The sequence below is a fragment of the Neurospora crassa genome, linkage group V (genome assembly GCF_000182925.2).
Source record: "Neurospora crassa OR74A linkage group V, whole genome shotgun sequence".
NCBI lineage: Eukaryota > Fungi > Ascomycota > Sordariomycetes > Sordariales > Sordariaceae > Neurospora > Neurospora crassa.
Window position 1 is genome coordinate 1,289,448 of NC_026505.1, and position 18,158 is coordinate 1,307,605.

General features: G+C 45.0%; 2 protein-coding genes and 1 non-coding gene across 3 annotated transcripts; 1 reads left to right on the forward strand and 2 right to left on the reverse strand.

Annotated features, from left to right (window-relative positions):
- Nucleotides 1–297: 297 nt before the first annotated feature.
- On the reverse strand, nt 298–2,684 carry NCU04662 (autophagy protein 5). Its single transcript, XM_954112.3, has 4 exons — nt 1,477–2,684; nt 1,307–1,394; nt 1,015–1,221; nt 298–924 (listed from the first exon to the last, which is right to left on the reverse strand). The coding sequence occupies exons 1-4, from the start codon at nt 2,083–2,085 to the stop codon at nt 734–736; spliced, it is 1,095 nt and encodes a 364-aa protein (XP_959205.3). The 5' UTR covers nt 2,086–2,684; the 3' UTR covers nt 298–733.
- Nucleotides 2,685–3,833: 1,149 nt separating this feature from the next.
- NCU14061 lies at nt 3,834–4,835 on the forward strand. The gene has a single exon (XR_897928.1). It is a non-coding gene; the product is annotated as a ncrg13 (non-coding RNA).
- A 174-nt stretch (nt 4,836–5,009) lies between these two features.
- NCU04661 (hypothetical protein) lies at nt 5,010–9,842 on the reverse strand. Its single transcript, XM_954111.2, has 2 exons — nt 7,155–9,842; nt 5,010–7,090 (listed from the first exon to the last, which is right to left on the reverse strand). Exons 1-2 carry the CDS (start codon nt 9,819–9,821, stop codon nt 5,516–5,518), a joined length of 4,242 nt encoding a protein of 1,413 aa, XP_959204.2. The 5' UTR covers nt 9,822–9,842; the 3' UTR covers nt 5,010–5,515.
- Nucleotides 9,843–18,158: the final 8,316 nt, after the last annotated feature.

The following is an 18,158-nucleotide window of genomic DNA, read 5'->3' on the forward strand; positions in this document are numbered from 1 at the left end:
TGCATGTCTGCATTATCTTTTTTTTAGGTACTTATTATTGTGTGTATCTGTCAAGAATTCTTTTTTTCTTTTTCTTTTTTCCCGACTTGTCTATTCACATACTAACAAATCATGTACCGTACTTTTTTTTTTACTTGCTCTTTTCTTTTCTTGTATTTATTATCCATCCTGTTGAACAACAGTGTCAAAATAACCGGTGGCGTGCGCGAAGGAAACATGGGAATACTAGGTAGCATCGGGAGGAGGAAATCACAATACCAGCCAACAAATCAAAACCAACTTGGATTATTAACTATACCACTGCATAATCTGGGTGTACAACTGTTGTTGATGGCCGACTTATTGTGTACATGTAGTTGATGACATCCCCCCCCATCTCTGCTCAACTCAACCCTAAGATTCTATTTGCATTAATGGCCTAACCAAGCAAGCAAGTATCAAGCGTGCCATGCTATGCTATTAGGATTGCTAGCCTTCATCAAATACCATCACGGTTTTTTTTTTTTTTTTTTTTTTTTTTTTTTTTTTTTTTTGGTTTTTTTTTTCATCACCTATTGATATAATACCTTGCGTGATGATACTTCTAAACGCCAATGACCAAGTCAACTTGTAACCTCATCCATTCATCCTTTTTACCCATAATCTCTCAGCCCCATCTATTCATTCCTCTTTTTTTTTTCTCAAGCTTCATAACCCATCAACATCTCTCTCACAGTAACCTCTGCTCACAGACTCACAACAAAACAACAATCAAACAAAGCCACCCATCCGGATACGACGCGTCCCTCATCAACTCCTCGAGCGGCGCGCTAAAAGGCACGGGAGCTCCGTGCAAAATGACGCTGGCTAAGACGGGGTCCCGGCTGCTAGGGAAGAGGGCAGGGAGGAGGGACTTGAGGGCTTGTCCTAGGGTTTGGGGTGTTCCTGTGTTTCGATTTTGGGAGTTAGTTTGGGGGTGGAATGAAGGACATTGGATGGGGCGGATATTGCAAAATAAAAGATAAAAAAACCTACGGTTGTTTGGACCCCGTGGAGGAACAAGGGTTTGCATGACGCGGTAAGAGCCGGAGGAGCTGGAGCCGCCGGGTCTTTGGGGTTGTTGCTGGTCTGATGAAGGTGGTGATGGTGAGGAAGGGATGTAGATCCGTATGGGAACGTTTTTGAGGGCTGTGGGAGCGTTGAGCAGGTGGGTGTTTATTTTTGTAAAGGCTTGGTAGTCATCTGGTAGTTCCGTAAGTTAGTATGTCCTCCTCACTCTTGGGAGGAGGAAGAGCAGAAACAAGGGGGGAGGAGGAGTAAAACGTACTATCCTGCACAGCATTCCATAACGCTGTGGTATGCTCTTTACTCAGACCCATGATCCGTTTTGCATTTCCATTTCGGATAAAATCCGCCTAAGCATATGATCACTCTCGTCAACACCCCATACATATCCCTATAAAGTTAAACTTTTCACGAAGAGCCAGCCAAACTCACCTCCTTGGCACTATTCATAAAGGTGTCACAAATATCCCACTCCATCCCATCAGCAACCGTCAACCTCCATGGCAGCTCACTTGGCTGGTATAGATCCACCAGTAACCCGACCGCAAAGTTACGGAGATGGACTTCCTCATGGTGGAAGCTCGAGCACGGAGTACCGTAGTAGGCGGTCAACCGTGGCAGCAGCAGAGCGAGGTAGCTGAAGCGCGGCACCGAGCAGATGTAGGGCGTCTTGGGATGTGACTGGTGTGTGATGTGGAGAGGGATTTGTAAGGACCAGAGGGTTTCGGGGATGGAGCTTGGTTTTGGTTTGGGGGGTAGGGAAGGGATTACGGTGGATGATGATGATGATCTTTGGGGAAGGTCATCGTGGCTGCCGTCTCCGGATCTTGGTTCGGATGGCCCTCCGGCTCCACCCCGGAGACTCGAAGTGAAGCCCGAACTCAAGCCGAGACCGATTCCGGTTCCGGCTCCGGTCCCTCGTGAGGATCGGAACGGAGTAGAGCGGAACGAAGGAGATGATTGGTACTGGTCTTCTTGGTAGGGGGACTCTTCCCGTTGCGGAAGCTGTGGGGAATAGGAGTAGGGGTTTGGGGATGCCATGGCCACCGTACAGGCTAGCTACCTCAGGGACCGGCCGAGTCTACTGCTGGGCTGAGGCTAACCTGAACTGGCCGGTTGAAAGTTGCCGGGCCGGTGGACAGGTGGGTGGCACGGAGTGGGATGTGCGATGTCCTCTTGTCTTGGCTGCGGTGGCGGCGAGGGTCGCGATATTTGGGGCCTTGCTTCTGCAGGGAGGGGGTTTGCTGATCAACGAGATTGGCGGGGGCTGTTACTGTTTCATGCAGTAAAATGTAGCCGGTCAGAAGCAAGTTGGTTATCGATGGCTGTAGTGATGGTATTCCTGTTTCTTTGCTTCTTCCTCGTCTTTGTTTCGTGAAGTGAGGCGGATGGTTGAGGTGACGTTGAAGTTCAGATGACGGTGAGTTGTGTTGGCGGGTAGCTGCAGTGGGGTATGGCAGGTGATACAGTGGTGAACCCCGTCATCGTGACTGCCTTGGATAGAGACGATCGAGTCTGAATACACACGTATTGCGGCAAGTCATAGAGGTATCTAGCGACAAAATAATGATTCAATTTTCCTTGGTTCATGTAATACTGCGTAGCAAGTCTGTGGTGTTTCGGAGCTTAGGTGTGTCCGCCGCCATGGTGGTGATGATACTAGTGACAGTGGCTTACAGCGAGTTGGAAGCTCAACCCGTGAGCGATGATTGTTAGCGACGGAACCGGAGAACCGAACGGGGCAAAGAGTGGACCCCGACATCAAGGTTCCGAGTACCGACGCTCGTAAAGCACCTGTACCGGTACAGTATCTTTCCTTCTCCCCCAACCTAGCGCATGATGCTCCTGGCTCGCGTTTGATGTCCACTGCAAGTCTGCAGCTGACCTGCCTTTACATGATGCATGTCACGACGCGATGCGGCTGGACTCACTTCAAACTCTAGGGAACTCATACTGTGTGTACTACGCTGCCTTTGGTTCCGAGATGTCGGTTATAAGAATATTCACTGTGTGCTGTTAACCACTATGCAAGGAGCTTGCCCTTGCTTCAGCCAGCCGCGAAAGTTGTCCTCCCCAGCGTCGCAGTCTACCAACAACGACCCGGGAGGATGGATGGGATGGGACAGGTTGGTGGCGAGCACGTTTCAGTCCTACGGGAACCCATCTACCAATCGCTTTTTCTGAGGTACATAAACCTCGCGCCTGGGGTCCCAGTTGACTGGCAAAAGCAAGCCTCTTGATTAACAGTTTGATAGTCGAAATGGCCTGATGGTTCGTTTCCCTTTTGTTCTAGAGCGCCCACCTTGCGAATTTTCCAAACCTTCCAGGACCCCGTGATCGTTGGGCGTCTCTTGCTTACATAGTAGATGCTTCCGACACTGTAGAACTTGCAGCGACGGGACAGTTTTAGCGCGAAGCGAACGACGCCTCTTTGGAAGCCTAAGAAGCTGAACTGTGGTCGATTTTCCCATCTCCTGTGAAGCCTAACGATCAATGTGGTACGATTACAAGAAGAAGAAAAGCGCACGGGCAGGATGGTCCTGCAAGTGACTGTGAGCTGAAGAGGGACATATCGTCAACCATCACCACCACTACCACTACCACTACCACTACCACTACCACTACCAATACTACAACCCGTGCTCTTTACACTAGCGTATCCAGATCCTCGGTTCCACTTGGCACTGCTTCCGATGAAAGCACGAACTCCGAGAGACTCGCGGGAAAACCTCTTTCTAGGGAATTCTTTCGAGAATCGTCACAGAACTAACCGAGTGAAGATCTCGAGTCCTCCCCGGTTCTCGGAACATTTTAAGCATCTTCACCCAAACGACACTAGTTCGGGGTTTTAACACTGTCCTATCTCTCCCGACGGACAGCCTTTATCAAACCACGCCATTATTCCCGCTGTAACATCGCAACCGACTGCCTCATTTGGCTCCGTACCCGACTGTGCCGAGAAAACCACATGGTGTGACAGAGTTTGTTGACAGGGCCAACCAACCGACAGGCAGGACAGGCACCAAAAAGCGTGCGTGCGTCGAGCGCAAGCGTGCAGGAAAATGACCTGACTTGATCGAGTGAATCCAGATCCTTTTCCTCCGTTCATTGATGTTCTATTTCTAGAAGGTCCGAAGATTGTCTACATATATGTATGTACTTCGCATTCCGCAAGTCATGCTTGCTATGTTTGGTTCGGGGAGACCTTGCCGAGGCTAGTAAAACTGTACACAAGCGGGTCGTACCCAGCTGGCCTAGGTTTCAGGCACGTACATACGTACCATTCGAATAGTTCGTAACACTACTTACTACCTATTGGACGGTGCGCTAGTGAATAGTGCTCTCAGCTACAGATGAACGGCGACAACGACGATGTCCGGCTTCGTTCGTTGGTGCAGAGTTTACCGCTCGCAATTTATCGTTAGTACCTAGTGAGTACTGACCCTTTCACGGAAATCCAGATGTACTCTGTACGAGGTAATGTTCGAAGATCACGGAGTACAACTGACGGAGATTTCGAAATGCCCTCCCACTCACTTTTGAGTTTGCACCCTATATATCCTTCCGCTTCTTATGGGGAATTCGGATTCTGAATACGAAGACCGAGAACTGAGCCAAAGAGTTGCGAGGAGCTGCCTTTGCCTCTGTAGATGCCAGTCTGCATCAGTTCATCAACATCTTCAATGGTCCACCAACCCTCTCCGTCTTACATACTCTCATTCCACACAATCATCTCATCGTTGAGAAGAAGCAGCTGCAAAAGTGCCACCATGTCTGTCATAGCAACGGGTATGACATGGTGGTCAGCTCTCTGTAACCATCAAAACCGCATGTGGTCAATTTGGTATCACCTTCTGAATCCGTGATTAACCACTGATCGAGGGGGAGAGAGAAAGGAGGGAGGGATACAGTTGACGTGAGATCGGTATCGTACGCCGTTTAACCGGAGTCCGATAGCAGGGTCACCAAGATGGATTTTCACGCATCACGCAGTACATCTGGACACGAAGCCGAACCAGTGAATAGGCAAGAGTAGCGCATCAAACGTTCGTCGTATTTCATTTCTTTCTCGCCTTCCTTCCGTGCTTCTTCATGACCTTCAAGTACAAGTCATGCAACGCATCCACTAACCCTATATCCAAGACAGTATTCAACAAGTGAAGAGAAGAAAAAGAAGGAGCAAGAGACAAGACACTACCCGTATACCATGATTTTCCCAACCCCACGCTTTGTGACCATGGATACAACACGAGTAAAAGAACCAATCGGCAAAGGTAACCCTCCGTCTGTTATGGTATCAATAATGAGAAAAGAAAATCTGCCTAGATTGTGTGATGATGCGATGCGCAGCCCAATTATGCCAGAAGAGGCACTGGTAGAAGGGATGTAGAGTATATGCAGTTTTGAAAAACAGAAAAAACCAAAAAAAAAAAAAAAAAAAACGAAAAAAAAAACGAGTAGTAGATGTCGCTCAAACAACGCTAGCCTTCCTACTCCTCCTCGAAAACACCCTCGAGAAACTGTTCGAGTCCCCAACCCCATCCCCCCCTCTCGAACTCGTGGCACTGGCAGTCGGCGGCGGCGGCCCGCCAAAGTCGAACGGCGCCGCAGCCCCCATGCTAGGCGGCGGCGTCGAGTTCTTCAGGAACGAAGCCAGATCCGAGAGTTCCGACGTGGGAGCTACGTAGGCGTCCCTTGGCTCGAACCTCTTCATGGCTACGCGTGGAGCGGTGATGCCGCTTGATTGTGACATGCCTCGCCCTCTTGACATTGGCATGTTTGGGTTGTGATTGACGGAGGAAGGTGCATATCGATCAACGCCCGGGGGCATGTGAACTTGAATCGGGGTGTAGCCCCTTCCGCTGCTGGCGCTGGGGCGTCTGCTGAGACCTCGGGATTCGTTGGGCCTTATGGGGCTTTGAGGGCTCATGCTGCCGGACGAGCTTGGAGGGACATTCGACTTGCTTTCGCGTCTAGTGAATCGTGACATCAAGCTCGTGGCGCTTGATTTCTTCTTCGGTTGCGGCTGCTTGGGTGAGGTCACCACGCGGGAGACAGTGGGTTCCGGCGGCGGGGGAACGTTTCGCAGAAAGTCCATCAAGCTCTCCTCGTTTGTCGGAGGTCGCTTGGGCTTCACCGGATAATCATCATCCTCATCAAAGTCCTCCTCATCTGTAAGGTCGATAGCATACGGGTCGCGTGGCCCGCGACGCTTGCGCTGCGGCATGGCTGATGGCATTGGCATCACCACATCGTCCTCCTCTATTCCTTCAAATCGCCCGGTGGCAGTGGTAGGCTGGGACTTGTTCTTGCTGAGCAGAGCACTCTGCGAGTTGACCGACGATTGGAGCGAATGCATCGAGTTACTGGCGAGATCGGTCGAGGCCTGGCTGTTTCTAACGTCGACGTCGTGTAGTTGGGCATCCGCGGCTTTACCGCCGGCTTCGAGGGTAGACATCTGATCGGAGTCCGGCGTGCTCCGAAAAGGTGCAACTGCTTGCGGGATCCGTGGATTGCCCGCGGTAGGTGGGCCGCGTCGGATGAAGTCGATGAGATCTGAGTTATCGTCCGCCTCGGTATGGGGATCACGGGCTGTGAGCGGTCGGGCTGTGAGCGGTCGGGGAGCCTCAGTAATAAGGGGAACATAAGGAGGAGAGACAGGCCCGGAAGAATCCCGGAGTCCGCTCTGCTGCCCTGACGAACGATTCATGGCGGCAGTGTTAATGCCAGTAGGACCCGTTGCGCGAATGAAGTCGGCAAAATCAGCTACCGACTCTCGGGCTATTCTCGGATCTCTCGCTTGCGGCGGGTGCGCACGTGGGGGTTGTGGAATTGCATGCAGGATCGGGCCGGATGCTGTGCTATTATTGCTGTTGCGATTCGACTCGGGCAAGGGATGCTGCGAATGGGCATCCTTGTCCTTCTTGGCATCTTTCTTGCGATTAGACGACGATGATCGAGACCGGTCTGAGTCTCGACGGGAATCCTGGCTCTTCCTGGTTTTAACAGAGAGGATGGCGCTACCGACGGACCGCGTTGACTGAGACTGTTTCTGGAAGTTAATATCCGAGCCTTTTGGGCGCTAGTTAAATGAATGAGATCCAACTTACGTCAATGTCTCGCATGCTTTCGGGCGTTAGCGTGAATTGGATGGTCTGATCGCTCTGGATGAGCTCTTCAAAGTTTCGCGCAACATCTTGCCGAGATTGTCCCGCCGTCGAGCCTTCCTCTGAAGTCCTTACCAGCCTCAGCTTGTTCGTCGACCTCGTCGATGTGGACGATATCGAGCTCGCTGTTTCGTGTCGTACCATTACACCAGGTTTCGGCGGTTCCGGGAACCGAGAAATGAAGCCTGTTTCAGATGGGCTGCGACCACGAGACCGTTGCACGGATATCTTACCGATCGAAGTCGGTCGATCATCCATGGAATGGTTGCTGGGACTCCTTCTGATGGAACTCCGATCAGGCATCTCGGGCACAACGGAGACCCTTGGGCGACTTTGAGCGTGGTGTTTAGGAGCCGGTTTGGGCCTATCCTCAAAGTAAAATGTTCCAGCCGAGCTAGTGGGGGTTGTAATCTTGGGCGTGGAGCGGATGGGAGATGAGCCGGGCGACCCACGCTCAACAATTGAGCCTACAAAGGGGTTAGAACCACGTGAAAAATCGTGACCCTCAAGCTCATCTGGTGAAGGAGGCTCGGGAATCGCTTCGAGAACACCGTCATCCGTAACAGGAGAGACATTTTCGGGGGCAACTTGAGCAGACAACGCCGACTTGTTACCGCCGTGCCCAGAGATCCGCGCCCCAGATGCACTGTCCGGCGAATATCGTAATCGTTCCTCGGTGATTGAGGCCGTTCTGAGACTACTGCTTCGGGATAAGCGCATGTGCTCGCTCGAATCTAGTATCGGGCTGTTACGGGCGGCCGTGCTAGGGCTGCGAGGACTGGTTACTTCGATCAAGCGTGCCGAGTAAATGCTGGGCGTTCTAGTCCTTCCCAGCGTCGTGTTGATGGGTGCTGGTCTTCCTTGCTCAGACACCGCGGGAGATGAGCTTCGGCCAGAGATGGATATCCTTGATGAGGTGAGAATCTGTGGTTCTTCGTCCAGAAACTCATCGTCATACTCGCTTTCATCGCTGTCCTTGACCTCATCTTCGGTCTCAGAATTGCCAGAATTCTGCGTTCGAGGCTTCGTCTCAGCCTGCTGTGAGGAGGCGGGGGCACCCACAAGCGAAGCTTCGACTGGGCTTATTTCTGCACCTTTGAGGTTGTCTGACTTTTCGCCCCGAACCGGCTGCGTGTCATCTGAAGTCCGAGACTGTTCGAAATTCCTCTCGACAGCTGAGGGAAGGGGTGCAAGTTCGCTCGCTTGTGGATCCGTTCGTACAGGCGAACCGCTGGGAGTGGCAGTAGGCGTTGGGAGTGAATTAGAGCGTTTCTTGGACGCTGACAGAGGAGTATGCGACGGCGACAGAGTGGGAGTGGGCGGGTTGGCAGGCTTGGTCACGGGCCATACCATCAAGCTCTTTGGCCGCACTGCCCTCTTGCGAGCTGCTCTCTCTTTTGCTCCGTCCCTGCTCTGAGAACGAGCTAACAAACTGACACCTTCGATCTCTTCGACGTCATTCTCACCCATTGGCAGAGGAATGGCTGCAGCAATCAAATACTCCTCCACCGTTTCCTCCTTGGCTGTCTTCTTTGTCCCGGTCTCGTTCGCATCAGCCTTGGCTCCTGTTCCGTTCGTAGGCTCTGGAATGGTTTCGGGTACTGGGGTTTCTGTGACGCTAGATGAGCGCAGGTGCGTCGGTGTTCCACGAGACGAGCGCATCGAGTCTCTCGAAAAGGAGTGGGACAAGCCTCTGTCCAGATTGGTGATCAAGGGCGATCTGATCTTTTTCTTCCACGTCCTCCACAGTCTTCCCAGAGTACGATCAAGCGCGACTCGCTCCATGTCGTGTTCCTGCACCACAATCTGTTCTGCTGCCACGCCGTGTTTCCGCAGGCCCTCTTTCAACTCCTTCTCGTACTTGACACGAATGCGTTGAAAGGCGGCCTGCCCCGCAATGGTCAGCGCTTGTTCGCCGAGATATTCAATGATCGAGGTCAAGAATACGGAGGCAGCAGAAGACACCAATTCGGAAGACTGATCCTCCTGGCGTGAGCTCAGAAGCTCCTTCTCCATATAATAGTCCTCATCCTCCTCTTCCAAGTCACCCAGTGACGAGTATACCATACATCGTAGCCGAGTCCGTTTCCAGATCAGCTCCAAGTCCCAGTCTTTGGTTGCGCTGGGATCTAATATGTCCTCCTCAGTGTCTCCCATGTATTCCTGCAACTCCTCATCCGCCTGGCTAATGACATCTTTGGCGAGTTTCGGCTTGAGGACTTCGGTTATGGCTGCACGAAGGGCAGCTAGCGTAGCCGAGCGCGCAACTGAGATAAAGTTGAACAGCAGGTGATCGAGAAAGTTATTGACTAGCTGAAGGGCGGCTGGAGAAACGAGTGCTGGTTCGCTGGAGGGCTCAATGCCATGCTGGTCGAGCCAAGTGTCGGCGTGGCTGTCGTGGTCGTTGGTGATGATTTGTGAGGCGGCCGAGGCGGCGATGAAGGCCGCTTCAGGGGACACGGTTAGCGGAGGCGACATGAAGCTGGTCGCAATGGTAGACGGTTTGTCGCTCGATATACTCAGGGCCCTCGAGCGGGAATGCGTCTTTATCGAGGGAGAAATGATGGCCGACTCCGGCCGAGACATGGTTTGGTCTGACGAGGGAGCCATGTTTGTACACGACGCAAGAATGCAGCTGGTCTTTGTGTGGTGAATTAGGGAGTTGCTAATCTAGCGGGATGCAGGTCGTCTGGTGTTCCGGCAACACGACAGGTAGCTAGCGCGACGAGGCGTCAGGCCAGCGGGGGAGCACAACAGGGCCGAGCATTCGTCGTGTTGGAAAATGCGCAAGAATCAAGCAAGCAAGAGGCCAGGGCGGCTGGATATTGTATGGCGAGTGGGTGGTAGGGTGAGACCAGGGGACCGGGAAGTATCCAGAAGAGGCGATATATCTCGCAGGTGGGCGTGTGGGAGGCTGCTTTTGTGCGCTGATTCGTCAGTTGAACTACTCATTGACATAGAGCTGTTGACGTATAAGATTGAAGAGGCATAGAGGATACGGCGCCGAGGCTGAAACACTTTGGCGGGAAAGGGAGGGTATGAAGATGGGAGTATGGGAGTATAGGAGTAGTATATAGCCAATGTATGGCTTGGGCAACAGGAAAATGGTGTAAGATGGCGCCAAGGTAGAACAAGTCGGTGCTGCCGTGTCAACCCCAAATTCAACCTCAGTCCGTACACCAGAGATGCGACCAAGCGGCACTGGATGCAACAAACATGGCTGAGTGTTGGGAAGAGGAAAGGAATCTACCCTGGACTTGTACGTCCTCTGCAACGAAACAACAACGGGAGATTCGGATGGCCATGCAACCATCAACCAGATCCCATCATCTCTCGATGCTTCCTCTTCTGCGGCACCGACGCAAAACAGGCGGGATGCAAGCGAACGAGGCAGCCAGCCGTTGGTGTTTTTCTGTTTTCTCCATCCTTGGGGGTTCCATGTATTTGCCAACATAACATGTCCCGGACTCCCCTCCTCCAGACTGACCCAAATGTGCCCCGTGCGACCTTGTGACGACTAATGGAACTACGCACCTTGAGATGATGGACCAATTAGTCCTGGCTGCCGATTCTGTTGTGTAAAGTCAAGGAGATATTTTCCGATCCCAAATTCGAAAATGGGTGGACGAGGTGGGTGATGCTGTGCTGAAATTACACGAAAATCCACTGGCTGATGACCGAAAGAGGGCGGAAGAATAACGCAAGGGCGCAAAATTGAGAAATAGCGAATGGACCAAAATTGAAGAGGTACAAAAACGGATGATGGTGCTGTGGCCGTGTGATAGACAGTTCGAAAGGGATGATAAGTCAAACTGAGGTCGAAAGGGTCCCGGTGCGGGAAGGAGGGACTGAAAGATGGAATGGACTGAAGAAAGGAAAGAGATGAAATCCAGATCCGGCCTTTCGTAACTGAACTGAACAGTCCAATCTGTCAGTGGCCAATGATGTATTTTTCCCGTACCGTTTCGTTACAAGGCCTCCCCAGTGCCAGCTACCCGAGAGTGTCTCGGAATCGAGATTGGCGATACGGACTGTCGGAAGCTGGGTGCACAACGACGGCGATGACGGTGATGATGGTGGAAGATGAGAAATGAACGAGATGACAAGCTGCAAGTAACTCCTCGCTCAGGGGCGGCGTCCGGTTCAAAAGCCGGGGGATCGGGGCATTTACCTCTTTTGCCTTGTTCGACGGCGTTGCCTCATTGAATTTAAGATTCCACAAGTTCCTGACTCTGCTATGTACTGCAACCCTGCCTGTGTTTTTTTGGGGGAGCCCGGCCCAGGTTACGTGTACGGGGGAGCTCGGGGGTTAAGCCGGAGGGTTAAGAGGGTCCAGCAACGGTTTGGTTTCACCCACTTCGGGACCTATCTTAGGCGGTCTCATAGGGGGTTCGCCAGCTGCATAGAGACCCTCTTCATATAGCTAACGAGGATATCTACTTACAAAGCATAAGCGGCACTCTCGGCCGCTTAAAATTAATTAGCGGTTGGAATAATCAACTACTCAAGCCTCTCCAGCGGGCTACTTAATCAACAGCTTATAGAAATTACAGCTGATACTATCAACAGCCAATAAATATATCTGTATTTTCAATCACCTACTATAAATATCGCCCGACATTATTTATAAGTGTTGGACATACTAACAGCTACAAAATAGAGTAGTTAGCAATATCAATAGCCAGCTAATTGGACAATTAATATAGTAAGCACCGAATAGGAGTAATAATTAATAAAGTTAGTAGCAAACTAATTATATAATTAACAAAAGAAAGTATAAGGAAAAATAGCCGTTACTATTAGTAGTAATTAGTTATTCAAACCATCAATCTTATAAGCAATATTATTAATAGCTTCATTTCTCAACTATTGGAATTAGGAGTCATATTGTAGCAGTAATACAAATATATAATTAATATAATTAGCAATTAACATAATTAGCAATTAGTCAAAATCACCGCTAATAGAAATAACCTATTATTTTAATAACTACTAACAGAAATAACCTATTATCTTAATAACCGCTAATAATCTTATTTACTGGAAGGTATAGTTACGTATAGCACTAATTATAGGTCCGTACGTATAGTCGAATCCCCCCCCCCCCCCTCTTCCCCCCCCCCCCCCTCTTCCCCCGACCCCGGCCTACAACTTACCTTTATTATAGCTGGCACACTATATACCTATAAGCTACTAAATATAATTAAATAGAATCATATAGTAATAATATTATAAATAAGACTTACTTAAATAAATTAAATACGCTAGTCGACGAACAATAGTAGGCTATCCGCATTAAGTTCGGCAGACTCATTCATCTACATCTTTAAGTTATACTACTAACCAAACTCGTTAACTATAAATAGTACTATATATAAGCCACTAAGGTTCAACGTAGGCAGACCAATAATAATCTACACAAATTCCTCAACAATATCAGTCCGGTTAACATCGACGCCAATCGGATTAGCAATCTACATAACGGGCAGGCCGGTCAACAACTCCAATTCACTATAAAATTCTAATAGCTTAACCACAAAGAATATATATTATAGCTTATTAGACCAACCACCACCTCTACCGTACAGCCGCCATCGCGCTGTATCAGGGTTAGCTAGGGTTAGCCGTATATACCAAAAGGTACGGAAAGGGAGTTAGCGTAATATAAAAAAGCGCTTACTAATATCCGCATTATAAGTAAAAATATACTTTAGCCGCGTACGTATATTAATACCGCCCATTTATCAATATATCATATAGTAACCTAAGTAAAAGACCCGCCGGCGGTTGCTATTACTAGTTAATACTATCTCATTACAACTACATCCGGACTATTCGCGTAGTAACAATACTATATTATAAACAATTACTACACAATATAATATTATTATTATTACAGGGCTTGTCGTACGTCGCATTACGGGTAATATAATACGTATTATAAACACAGGATAGGAACCTAATAAATACCCTACATACCTACTATTTATAAAACCTACTCCTTTCTACCATTTAATCTACTAATTACCTATAATAATAATATCGCAATTATAATCCTCTTTATATATTCGACGTAGTATAACTCTAAACGCTAAAAACATCTAGTTATTACAGGTAAGTAAACCCCGTAAACTAGCGGTAGTAAATTGAATCCGCACTAATACTTTAATATATCGGTATTTATTATCAAATATAAATCCGAAGCCTCGCAAAGGATCCTCGTCCTTATTAATATTATTTTATAGCAAATCTATTTTATACGTCGGAACAATTATTAAGAATAATATTAATACTATCTTTATAAGGCGTTTAACGTACGTAATTACTTCAAGGGTATTATCAGCAAAACCATTATAGAGGAGGAACCGGATAGTTTACACGAGATTCTCGTATATAAGACAGTCTTTCTCGGGTACCTTATAGTTTTACCGTATAATAATATTCTTCCAGATCCTAATGTACATCCGTATATCAATATATATCCCGTACAGAAGTAATAATTCAAGTAGCGACGATAAGGATATAATACGTAATAAACCAAACATTATCGTACTATAGTATAGGTAACGTCTAATCGCCACCTATATAATTCGTACGACGCTCTAACTCGCCTCCGTACGCTAGAAATACTCGCTCTAACACGAGGCTAGTACACCGTAAACAATATATACTCTGCCAATTTACAATAAACCTACATTAATAACCTAGCAACGTACGCTAACCATTAATACGTCTTATTACTCGTCGATTAAAGTCGGAGGATAGTAAATAAATTATAATAATAATAATATTAGACAATATATTAACCGCATAAATATAAATTATACAAATACAACTATAACGCATTATATACAATTAGAATATAAACTCAATAGGATATATAGAGAAAAGTGAGTTGGAATTTACTTATACTTAAATTCGCCGGACAGTATTATTAATAATAACGGCAGCCTATACCAACGGAAGGTCTCGAAGTAATGTAAGCCGATATAAATATTGGGTCTAGAAGCCCATCTATAGTACTTAACCGCTTTCTAAGCAACGGTAAGTATACTAATATTAATATTATTGGCAACCACCGCATTATCTTCATCCCCAATGCCACATATAATACCAATGGACTCGGCTAACTCTTCGACTACAATTTAAAATAGCCTGGACTATAGTATAGCTAGCGTTACTAAACAGGATCCTACCTATAAACCAGCTAGAGCAATATTCCTAGCTCGCATCCCAATATATCGTTTTAAAGCTACTATAACTACGGTACTACCCGTCTACGCCTTCGAAATCGACTATACTACAGCCTTATATACCAATTAGAACATATACCTACTAATCTAAACTATCGTATAGAATTTCTTATACGTATACTCATTAAATTGTATAGATAGCGCCGATAATAATACATTCGTATTAACTATTATAGTCAATACTAAAGTAATAATATCGACGGCGGAATTAGCGCAACAACTTCCTATAATACAAGTAGCAATATCGCAATTAATAAGCGATTCGTTAACCTAAAGTATTATAGCATCGAAGGCACCTAATATACCACGAATAAACGAAGCCTTCAAATCGTTATTTTAAAGCTAGAGTAAACTTATAATTATTATTAAGACTAACTACTAAACATACTCCTACAAACTATATATTTTATAACTCTATAGCAACGAAAGATGCTACTATCCCAGATAGAATAATATTTATTATAGAACCCTAGCGTATTGAATAGCGGCAGTTGGTTTTAACGCCGAGTCCATCAATATAATATATATACTCTTTATAATACTATTAAACTCCGAATAAGCCGAATCACTTAGACGGCCGCGAATAAAATCTAATGCCGGGGCAATATAACGGACCGGTAGAAGTTCTAACGATATACTATAATTAATACTAAATACCCTCTTCTCGCTAATATAGTATTTACTATCGAATTTACAACGTAATCTAACAAACTCAATATAACCTCGCACTAACTCAATATAGGATAAATCGCCAATATCCCCTCGGCAATCAATAGGTACTTTATAATTACAATAAAAGAAATTAGTAGTTACACTAAATATACTACTATTCACATTCTATTAGGGCATATCGCCTATAAAAACGATAATTAGAACGTATAGCAATATCTACAATTAATTAATATAAATAACCGAATCTTTAGTATATATAAATAACAAAATAATTAAACTAACCTTCTTACCCTATATAATTATACAATATCTTCTATCCAATACAATCAAAGGCTCAAGTACCTATATAATATCCTCGAAATTAAACCTATAAAGGCCCAATATTACCGGTAAAACGTTAATCTACTTAACGTACTCGTATCGAAGTAATATAGTAATTTAAATATAACACCCTATAATTAACTTAATCATCGAACAATAAAGGCCGAAGCTATTATTATACTAGAAAATAAGCATAGAACACACTTTACCATACTTTTAACGTACAAATATATCGATCAAAGTCTATCGGCCAAATTACTATACCTCGAATTCGCCGGGTATTAGTAACACTTTACAAACTAGCATCAACGCCCTATCGATATTTAAGTATATACAACGAATCACCGACATAGATATATCGTTGTATATAAGGTCGTTGTAAAAAGAAATATAACTACTATACGAATAATCGAACTTAATATTACTAAACGGGCCTTTTCGAACCTTATTTGGATTAATCAACTCTATTGGGTCCAATAATAGAATTAACTTACTATTTACATTCTTAACTTTAATAATCGGGTTAATATTAATATTTCTACCGGATAATACACGAAGCCCAACAAAACGCGAAACAAGCAATACAAAATTACCCTTTTCGGTACAATCCATAATCGAACTAGTAAGAGGGGTTCCCGGTTACTCTACACCCAAGAAACGACTAGTAGTACGCTAATCGCAATATACGCCTCGAACTTAGCTATAATAAAATACAATTCTACTATCTCGTAGGCTATAACAACATATATATTCAATATACGGGCATTCGAATTCGATAAAATCCCCTAGAAATATTAATTATATTAAAGAATTATTAGCGAGCAGGGGGTAATATATAAACTAGCCGTTAATCGTACGAATTAAGCCTACCTACTAAACACTATACTATACTTCCATCAAGTTGTCTACCAATTTAATAAGACCCTAATATATTATAATCTTACTAGTTAAATTAAATTATACGAAATAATAATAAGTATTAACTAGGTTAAGGATATAGAGGTCATTAGTAGCCGTCTCGCCCCTCAATCGAGCCGTATCCTTCTATAAAGAAAATAACGTTTTTAAATTTAGAGCTAAACCTTTAACTATCCTTATATTGATATACGGAATAAATTCGCGTACATAACGTTTAAGGACCTCTAAGTTCGTCGGCATACTATCAATATCCTCGCTCCTCAAATTAAAATCGCACTTAAAAAATTATAGAAGTTAGAATTAGCCCGTATACTATTTCCTTAAAATACTATTAATAATACAATACAAGCCCCATCTAAACTAGAAGTCTATTAAAGTATATTACTTATAAGTGAAATAAATTAGCTTAGATTTTTCGAATTTAATATAGATATTTACGTCTAGCTCAACTACTTCTAACTCAATTACTAGTCCGGCAATATTACCAAAAGTATTATTACCAAATATATCTTCGAAACTAAACTATACTAACTCTTCCACTATCTCTTCCAATTCTTCGGCCTCGTCATCATAATCATCAATAATATCTTAGTAATCGACAATAGTGGGAAAATCTTTATTAATAGCGAAACCGGGAACATTAAAGTTCGAATCGGAGTCGGAATCAGAGTCGGAAATTAATAAAAGCTCTAAAGTCTGCAAATACAATAATATCAATCGTCAATTGAACAACGTAATATATAACTACGAAACTTACGAAAAATAGCAATAACAAATCATTAACGTTAACATTATTACCCTTAATAGGATTCGCCGCAACATCGACATCTATAGCAGTACCGTGCTCTTCATCGGCAATATATATATCTAAGTCCGCGGCCAGATTCAAATTATTTTCGATATCGCTATTTAATTTAATTAACGATAATAGAAATAAGGATAATACTTGCGGCTAGGGCAGCTCCGTTCGCTATCGTCGAATTAATAGCTACTCCAAAGCGTCATCTACTAACTCGTCACACTATCGTTATCGCTACTACTACTACTACTATTACTATTACTATCTACGCCTTCTATCCATCGCCATAGCCACCATACCCAATACCTTCGCTCTCTAGAACATTTTAACCGTATATCCGTATATAGTATACTATACGTAAATCTTAGTAACCGGAATAATACTAGACTTAGCGATATAAATAAAATAGATACTTAAATATACGTTAGAATTATAGACTAATAAATATAATTACTAAATTAAACTAAAAGAAGACGGATTAACGGCCGGAGTACAGTAGAATAAGTTATAATTATTTATTATTTTAATTACTCCGTCCAATCCGTTATTTATTATCTAGAGGTCTAATATAAATCAATCACATTACGCCGATTATTTATTACCAGCCGTATAGTATAATAGTATATACTAGTAACATTCACTTATAGTAACTATACCGAATCATCGAATATAGAAAGTACAATACTTAGTACTATAACGGCGGCCGGCCCAGGACGGGCACCAACTACCGGTAGCACCATCGATAAATCCGTAACTCGTACCCGTATACTACTATTAATAATTGAAATACACTCGTTAATATACAAAAAACATACTAATAAGCAATAATAATTATAATTAACATCTATAGGGGCAGTTAATAAAAAATTCCAATTCGTTTAACTCGCCGCACAGAATATTATAGCTATCAACTACCTAAAAGTATACTAATATACTCTATATTATAATAACTAACACGAACTAAATACCCAATATCGATATACT

Coding starts and splice junctions, on each gene's coding strand:
- NCU04662 (XM_954112.3), bottom strand. CDS start 2,085: ATGGCATCCCCAAACCCCTACTCCTATTCCCCACAGCTTCCGCAACGG. Junction 1,395..1,476: donor TTATGAATAGTGCCAAGGAG/GTGAGTTTGGCT, acceptor TCATATGCTTAG/GCGGATTTTATCCGAAATGG. Junction 1,222..1,306: donor ATGGAATGCTGTGCAGGATA/GTACGTTTTACT, acceptor CGGAACTACCAG/ATGACTACCAAGCCTTTACA.
- NCU04661 (XM_954111.2), bottom strand. CDS start 9,821: ATGGCTCCCTCGTCAGACCAAACCATGTCTCGGCCGGAGTCGGCCATC. Junction 7,091..7,154: donor AAAGCATGCGAGACATTGAC/GTAAGTTGGATC, acceptor TTCCAGAAACAG/TCTCAGTCAACGCGGTCCGT.